Below are 8,297 nucleotides of genomic sequence, written 5' to 3' on the forward strand. Positions count from 1 at the left end.
CCACTGGGGCAGGGAGGGACAGGGGACCACCCAGGCCCCCCCGCCAGCAGGGTTGGTGGCAGTTTGCTGGGAAGCTCAAATCCAAGAGGGATTGGATTTGGGTCTGGGAGCAAAATTATCTCTGTGCCTCGGTTTCTCCATGTCCTGCACAGAGGGATGCATCTCGCTGCACAAAAACCCAAGTGCCCATGGGTTATGGAAAAGGGGTGCCTCCCCACAAGCACACCAGCAGTGCCCTGTCCCCTCCCATGGTGGTGGCTGCTCCCGAGGTGGGGAAGGAGCAGGCCAGTCCCACCATGTCAGCCTGGGGAGTGATCCAAGTCCAAATCCTGCCAGACCATGTGTAGGGGTTTTGGGAGTGGGGGAAGATTCCCGGCTGAGCAGAGAGGATGTGACAGCTGTCCTGGGCCACTGCCGGTATGGGGATGTCAGCTTTGCGCCCTGAAACTGGAGCTCTGATATCCTGCTGCTGAGCTGGGGAAGGAGACACCCCCTTGGCCCCAGCCGGGTGCTGTGGCATGTGGTGTGCTGGGGTGGAACACTTGTGGGGCATCATGGGGACAGAGGGTGATGTGGCACTGATGGCATCTCTGCCCACTGCAGGGAATGGTGCAGTGCTGGGGAGGTCCATCCCTTTCAGCAGGTCATCCTGTCCCAAGTGCCCAGCTCAGTGGGGGTAGCAGGACTTGGTACCACCACATCCCTTTGGGAAACACCCCTTCCAGCCACAGCTGAGGACCACCAAGCTCAGAACACTCAATAGCATCCATTCCGTGGGTGGGCATTACCCTCCCTGACACGTACACAGTGCTCATGTTGGGCACTGTGCCCGTGGGGAGCAACCAGCTCAGTGCCTGCAGTGAGAAGTACCAGCTTTATTTTCTTAAGCCAAGTCAGGTGATGGGGGGGCTGGCCCTTGGCACCCTCCACCCCCCTAGATGAAGCGCTTGTTCTCCTCCTGGTAGTTGTAGGGGTCTCCAGCAAAGGGCAGTGGCGGCGGGTGGTTATAGATGCCCATCAGGAAGATCCAGAGGGTGCCCACCACCAGCATGGGGGTGATGAGGAAAAGGCAGAGGCGATCCAGGGTCCGGGCCACCTGGTTCCAGTTGTCCTTCTCCTGGGGAGGGAGCCAGAAGCTGGGCATTGGGAGGCACAGTGGGCACAGGGAGCTCCCTCTGCCCATCTTGTGCTCATGGCCCCCACCTCGTTGTAGCTGTTTTGCTCCCGCATGTGCTTGACAATGAAGTTGGCATTATCAACAACAGGTTTTATGTGCTCATAGAGCTGCTCCTTGCCTGTGCCCATGGCCAGTGGTTGCAACCCTGGGGGCAAGAGAGGCAGTGAGATGTGGTCTGAAGGGTTGCCACCTCTGGAGAACCCTGCTCTGCCACCCTTCCCCAGCAGCTCACGGCCAGGGGTGATGCGGCTGGCCAGCCCGTGCCGCTCTGACTGTTTCTCAAACATGAGCTCGCTGCGGGACTTGACGCTGAAGTACTCCTCTGCTTTGGCGATGTAGCCAGCTGAGCTGAAGCGCCGGATGCATGGGGCACCCGCTGGGTTCTCAACTGGCTGTGACATGCCCAGCAGGCGGGGCAGGCTCTCCAGAAAGACCTGGGGGCACAGAAGGGGCTGTCAGGTCCCTTAACCACCTCCCCAGTGCAACGCCACCTTGTCCCCACCTTCTGCTCCCAACTTGGGTGTACAAGCCCTTGGAGTGGTACAGATGGGACACCCCAATGCTGTGCCGGGGCTGTGCTGTCCCATGCCCTTCACCCCTGTACCCACTAGTTAACCCATGCCAGCCCAGCACCCCACTCACCTCTCTGACCCAGTTGGACATGATGTGGGTGCTGGGGGTGCGGAAATGGAAGTTGAGGACCACGACGCAGATCACCACCACAGCTGTCACCAGAAGCATAATAAAAAGCAGATACCTGTGTGGGACACAGACCTGGAGCTGGCATTGCTGCAGGGGCTGGGCACAGGTGGAGTTGCCTTCTGGCACCGTGGAGACCCCATGATGTCCCCACTGCACCCAGTGGTGCCCAGGACTCACTTGCCAATGAGGGGGATGGCATGGGAGGTGGCAGGCAGGCGCTGGGAGATGAGCAGGAGGAAGACGGACTGGGCCAGGAGCACCGAGATCGCCAGGGTCATCTTCTCACCACCTGGATAGCAGGTGAGCTCAGTGCAAACCTTGCCCCAGATCCCTGTCCCAGCGCTCCCAGTGCCAGGATTGCCCACTATCCCACCATGCAGTGCCCCATAGAGGGTTTTCTACTATGGGGGTACCCCAGATAAGGGGTATCCTGTGCTCAAGTGTGCCCCTGCCAGGGTGCCTGGCTGGGATGATGGTGTCCTACACAGGGGTGTTCCAGTACCAGGATGTTCCCATTCTGGGCATTGGGGTGTCCATATGTCCCAGGATCTGAAGTGAGTGAGGGACATGGAGGTGCCCCATGGGTGCCATGGGGCTCACTTACTGTCAGCGGGTAGGTAGAAGACGAGGATGGCCATGAAGGCGATGAGGATGCAGGGCGCGACGATGTTGATGATATAGAAGAGTGGTTTGCGCTTGATGATGAGGTAGAAGGTGATGTCCTGGTGCTCGCTGCTCTCAGGGGGGTTTTCAGGGTGGATGTTCCTGCGGGCTGGGCGGTGGATTATTTCCCATTCCCCATTCTCTGCCAGGACAGATAGGACAGTACGTGGCATGGGGAACCCCTGCTATGCCCATCCTCACCAGCCCCAGCAGCACCAGTCTTCCCATCCTGGGTCTGGGTAGCTCTAAGCCTGGTGGATGGGTGCCAGGGTTCTAAAGCCCCAGGTAATCCGGTGTGTCCGTAGCAGGGTACCCCAAGCCAGGGTGCCCCTGAGCCCCGTATAGGTTGTCCTGTTGCCACAGGACACGTCAGAGAACACAAGCATTACCTGTGAAACCTTCAGGGTCAATGATAATCCACTCCACTGGGTAATACTTGCCAGTCTCTGGGTCACTGTCCTCTTTCAAGTGCATGCTGATCTCCAGGGCACTGTATGCCAGCGAGCTGACCCACAGACAGAGAGAGGACAGGCAGTGAGGGGCTGCATCTGCTGCTTGGTACCCACCACTCACCCACCCTGACCTCCAGCATGATGGACTCAGGCCACTGAGTCATCTGCAAACCCCCACCTGCTTGCACCCCAGCAACAAGGGAAGGTGCTGGCAGCAGCAGGCACTGCAGGGAGCCAGTATGCCCACTCTGCTGCCTGCCCCTGTCCCAGCCAGCCCCCCAGCACCTGAATTTGAGGGTGCAGTTCTGCCAGTCAAAGGGGAAGAAGTCAACATTGATGGGACAGGCACTGCGGAAGATGGCGGGCGGCAGCCAGTAGACATAGCCCGTGTTGTAGATGAGGACATTGCAGTAGTAAGCGACCTCAAAGAGTCCATCATTGCTATGCCAGGAGAGAGATGAGGTGATGGTGGGGCCAGCAAGAGGCAGGGAGAGACCTGGACATGCACCAGGCACAGCTCAGAGGAGTTGGGAGGAGAAACTGAGGCACAGCTCACTTGTTCTCCAGGACTATCTCAGGCAGCCACAGCATGTCTGGTGGCAGGCGGAGCACCTCGATGTCCCCAAACTCGGACTTGTTCCACTGCAGGCGGTAATCAGTCCAGCCCTGGAGGGAGTGGATCTCCAGGTTACTGTGTCACTACACTGGGCCACCCCATTGCTCATCCCTCAGGACACAACTGGTGCTGTGATGCCTGCCCCTACTCACATGCTCCAGCCATACATTGGTGGTGAGCGTCTCATCCACCTCTTTCTGCAACAACAGCGTGGGGCAGTGAGATGCCAGGGACATGCTGAGCAGCTGCAATCCTCCAGCCAACGACCCACCACCCCAGCCAGCCAAGGTTTGGGGCAGCAGCCTCAGGGGTCCCTCAACCCAGACAGCCCTGCAGGTGAGACATAGCTGGGGAGCACCCCATGGTAGGCATTGCCTGCTGGGACTCACCAGCGAGATGAGGTTGGAGAGGGTGAGAGCGAGGTAGACGTCCACAACCTCGTCATTGGAGGTGACAGGGCGCATCTCCTTGTCATAGCCCTTCTCCTCAAAGAGGTGGTGAATGAGCCGTTCCTCCTGGTTCACACAGAGCCCACCTGGGGGGTGTGGGGTCAGGCAAACTGGGGGGTCTGGGGAGTTACTGGGCCAAGTATCACCCCACACAGATGCGCAGTGAGGACAGAGTGGATTAAGGATGGAGAGGACAGAAGCAGGGCAAGACACCACATGTTAGTGCTGCACAGAGGCATGGACATGAGACATGCAGGCGTGGCAGGCATGTAGGGGCACATGGCCATGTAACAAGGATGTGGGCATGGACACAGATACAAAGATATAGACCCAGCACACACAGGGACACATGGACATAGGACACTTGGATACAGACACAGTGGCACTGTACACGAGTGGATGCACACACAGAGGCACATATGGACAGATGGACATGGACACAGTCTAGGCATGGACATGTGGCCATAGAGGCAGTTTCACTGTGCACATACACATTGTCCCCTGTGCACACACAGGGACACACAGACACAGTGACACTGTGAAGACACACACAGCCCAGGCAGGGACGCAGCTCCGGTGGCCCAGCCAGGACAGAAGCACAGGGGATGCTCAGTGATGGGACTCTGCCAAGCAATACCCAAAGTGCAGCCCTGGGGACACTCTTGCCCAGATCCTGCCACCATCACTCCCCCTCCGTGACCCTATTGAGGGGGCCAAGAACCCCCTAAATGGGGCAACCCAATGTCCAAGACCCCGGGTCCCTCTCACCTGACAGCACCAGTGCCCCGAGCAGGGCCAGCCGCCCCAGCAGGTCCCACATGCCCGCAGTGCCTTCGTGTCGTGTCTGCCTGGCCTGGCTGAGCGGATGTCCGGCTGCCGGATGGAGCGGGAGATGGATGGTGCCAGGTGCTGAGGGGGAAGGGTACCCGCACTGGAATCCTGCTCCCACCCCTCTCTTCCAGCACCCCGTGCACCCACAGAAGGGGTGATGGGCAGGCACAGCTGGCCTTGCTGGCTCCATGGATGTCAGCCCATCACCCTGTGCCTGGGCACCCCAGCACAAGCATTGCGGGGCACTGGGAGGAGCGGTCCCTTCCCTGCTGCTCAGCAGCCCCAGCAGTGCTGCTTGAGGGTGGTAGCTCCTCACAAGCAGGAGGGGTTGGTACCCACAGATATCCAAGCACAGGGGTGGCACCACCCCAGCACTCATCACTGGCTTAGGGCAGTCTCAGCACCTGCACCAGCAGGAGGTTTCATGTGGGCCCCGAGGGGGTGCCACCGGGGATAGGCACTGGTGCTGTGCTATGGGTGCTGCAGTGGGCAGGAGGGGAGTCCAACCCCTGGGCAGTGGGCTGAGGAGCCTGTGCCAGGTTGAGCAGGAACTGATGTTAGGGGCAGGAAGCAAGGCTGGGGGCATTGCTTCAGAGTACAGGAGCAGTAGGAAGGGGGATGCAATGGGGTGTCATATCCCCCATGGGAAGTCCCCCCCCTGGCCCCCACATCACTGGCACCCTATGGCACAGCACTTGCTTCGCACTCACCAGCTACTGGAAAATAGAGCCCTTCTTTATTGAAAAATAAACCTTTCTCTGTACAAATAAATAACAGCCTAGGTGCCTATGGGGAAAATGGGGGTGGGCTTTCCAAGATGGGGGTCCCAGGGGAGATGAGGGCCATGATCCCCAGATGAGATATTCCAGGTGCCCCTTGGTGCCCCATGGCCCTGGGTAGGCTGGGCAGTGCTGGTGGGAAGAGGGAAACTGAGGCACAATGGGGGACAAAAGGGTGGAAGAGCTTGAGCTGGGGAGTGGGCTGTGTTTGAAGGACATGGGAGACCCCTGCCCCAGCACCCTGTCGCCATGCTGGCACGGTGCCCCAGGGGCACCTTTAGGTTTTCAGCACCTCAAGTGCCAGAGCAATGAGACCAGGCATGCTGCGGGCTAGTGAGTCACTTTCCAGCCCCACAAGGCCAGTGAATACTGTGGGGCGGCCCCCCACCATGGCCCGCACCTGCGCCTGGTACAGTCCCTTGGCGTTTTTGGAGCCCAAGTCCACCAGGATCTGCGGGAAGATGGCAACGTGGTGAGTCCCAGGGGTGCCAGGAGCACAGTGGGGCAGTGATGGGCTGGGAGGTGGCACCGTCTCGCTGCCAGGGTCGGGGCTTGGAGTAGCTGGACAGGGCACTCACCTCCTGGAAAGTCATGGCCAGGTCTGGCTCGGGCACCCGCAGTACCCAGGCATATAGCTCCCGCACAGCATCCACCTGCACCGCTGACTTGTTGAGGCCAGGGCAGGCTGCAACCCCTGGGGTGGGCAGGAGAGAGGTGGGAGGAGCACCCATGTTCTGGGGGTGCGGGGGAAACAGGGGCAGAGGGTCCCTGTGGAGCAGGGTATGGGCAAGGGCTGTCCCACTGACATGGGACCAGAATGCAAAGCTGAGGAGGGCTTGTCACCATCCCCATGGCATGGGGCATCCTGGGGCTGCCTGCACTTACCTCTGCCTGCACCTGCCTCCTCCTCCTCCTCCACCCCTGGCAGTTCCATAGGCACCACCTCACGTTTCTCCCTCAGTGCAGACTCTGCCACTGAGAGAGGCATAAAAACCATGGTGGGAACATGGCTGATGTGCTCTGCTCAGGTATTATGCTGGCCAGCAGATGGACACCCCGCTGCCCCATCGACTCCAGCTCCCCAGCTCCTGGAGCTCACGGTTTGGTGTGGGGGTCCCTGCCAGCTCTCCGGGTGCTTGTTGCAGCTCCATGCCTTCAAGGGAGGTGCCAAGGTCCAGTTCTGCCCGCAGCTGGGCAAGGAAGGCTCGTCCCTGTCCCACCAGCTCCTCCACCTCCTCCTTGCCTTGCTGAAGAGAAGTGTGGGATAGGGTTGGTGCTGGGGCACTCACGGGCACCTGTGGGCCAAGTGTGCAGTGGCAGAATGTAGGGCATAGCTGGACTGGTGTCAGACAGGGCATCAGGGACAAATGACTGCTTCATGGCTTTGTTGGGTCGGATTCTAAGCCGCAAGGTCAGACCCAGTACTGGCTGTGCACTGGTTGACTGGGAGCATTGGTTTCAGCTAGGGAGGGTGAAATGCCCTATCTGTGGTGGCAGAGTAGGAGATGCCACATCTGTGGCTGCACAGGGGATGATGGAATCAGGGGATGACAGGAGCAGACACAGGGGAACTTTGAACTCTGGGGCAGTGGTTCCTCCCAAGCCCGTCCATCCCTGCGTACCTGCAGGAAGAGCCATGTCTCCCTGGGGAGCTGCCCTGCATCCGGGATGGGTGCCAGGGGGCTGCCACCGTCCATGGCCCTCAGCGCCTCCACCCAGTCCTGCAACCTGCGTCCCACAGCACCAAAGAGCCCTGCAAAGGGGGGCAGCTGCCCAACTCCCTGCCTGCAAGCACAGCGGGGCGAGCTCAGGCAGGCATCTGGTGGCACCCATCCCCTGGGCAGTGCCACCTCGCATACCCCCTGCAGGGCTTTGGTGGCACCCAGGGGACCATGCCCACCTCCCTTCAGATGTGCCCTGGCTGCAGGAAAAGCAGGACTCCAAAGCTTTAGGCTGTCACCAAAAAGCCATGTCAGCACCCACAGAGATCTTGCCCACCTCCCCAAACCCTTTAGCCCCTCTTGTCCCATAGCCCACCATGCCTCACCTGGTGGGGCGTCTCTGGGGTCCCTCTGCCATGGGGCTTGGCTGACCCTCTGCCACAGCTGGGCCTGTGGGGATAAGAAGGGAACAGAAGGGACAAGAGGTAGGGGATCCCCATGGGGGTGCCAGGGCAGGCCGATGGTGACCTGGCCACCAGCACAGGGGAACCAATGGTATCCTAAGTGGGCATGGTGTGGGCCAGCACAGGAGGATACCTGGGGCATCCCTGCGGACACGGTGGGGGAAGAGATGCCCATAGATCTTGCCCAGGAGCTGAGGCAGAGCATGGGTGAAGAAGGAGAAATCCAGCTGGTTTCGGATGAAGTCCCCAGCTCTGCGCAGGAGATCTACCAAGGTCTGGGCATACGAGCGCAGCTCTGTGGGCACCGTGAGAGATCCATGGCCCTGGCCCCATGTCAGCCCCATGCTGCCAGAAACGAAGTCCCTCCCCACACCTTTGCCCCAGCACAACCCCCTGGCTCACCACATCGTCTAGTCCTGGCATGGCAGGTCTGCTCAGCCAGGCGGGTGCAGGCAGCGTGGCCTTGCAGGGCCCGGCAGGACCCGGTGTAGAAGGCGCAGAGG

The 8,297-nt window shown here is 60.1% G+C and overlaps 2 protein-coding genes across 2 annotated transcripts in view; both read right to left on the reverse strand.

Annotated features, from left to right (window-relative positions):
* Nucleotides 1–934: 934 nt before the first annotated feature.
* Nucleotides 935–4,879, reverse strand: CHRND (cholinergic receptor, nicotinic, delta (muscle)). The gene is made up of 12 exons (XM_010019125.1): nucleotides 4,828–4,879; nucleotides 4,000–4,145; nucleotides 3,763–3,807; nucleotides 3,551–3,660; nucleotides 3,280–3,435; nucleotides 2,932–3,047; nucleotides 2,484–2,684; nucleotides 2,057–2,168; nucleotides 1,820–1,934; nucleotides 1,410–1,611; nucleotides 1,204–1,322; nucleotides 935–1,117 (listed from the first exon to the last, which is right to left on the reverse strand). Exons 1-12 carry the CDS (start codon nucleotides 4,877–4,879, stop codon nucleotides 935–937), a joined length of 1,557 nt encoding a protein of 518 aa, XP_010017427.1.
* A 1,067-nt stretch (nucleotides 4,880–5,946) lies between these two features.
* The window catches only part of PRSS56 (protease, serine, 56), a gene marked incomplete at its 5' end in the record, with an annotated part of 3,281 nt that continues 930 nt past the window's right edge, over nucleotides 5,947–8,297 (reverse strand). The window contains 8 exons of the mRNA XM_010019126.1: nucleotides 5,947–6,120; nucleotides 6,248–6,354; nucleotides 6,555–6,644; nucleotides 6,769–6,964; nucleotides 7,292–7,454; nucleotides 7,717–7,780; nucleotides 7,928–8,089; nucleotides 8,197–8,294. Of these exons, the coding sequence (XP_010017428.1) occupies nucleotides 5,947–6,120; nucleotides 6,248–6,354; nucleotides 6,555–6,644; nucleotides 6,769–6,964; nucleotides 7,292–7,454; nucleotides 7,717–7,780; nucleotides 7,928–8,089; nucleotides 8,197–8,294 (1,054 nt within the window). The remainder of the gene's footprint in view (nucleotides 6,121–6,247; nucleotides 6,355–6,554; nucleotides 6,645–6,768; nucleotides 6,965–7,291; nucleotides 7,455–7,716; nucleotides 7,781–7,927; nucleotides 8,090–8,196; nucleotides 8,295–8,297) is intronic.

The sequence above is a fragment of the Nestor notabilis genome, unplaced genomic scaffold, assembly GCF_000696875.1.
Source record: "Nestor notabilis isolate BGI_N333 unplaced genomic scaffold, ASM69687v1 scaffold19497, whole genome shotgun sequence".
NCBI lineage: Eukaryota > Metazoa > Chordata > Aves > Psittaciformes > Psittacidae > Nestor > Nestor notabilis.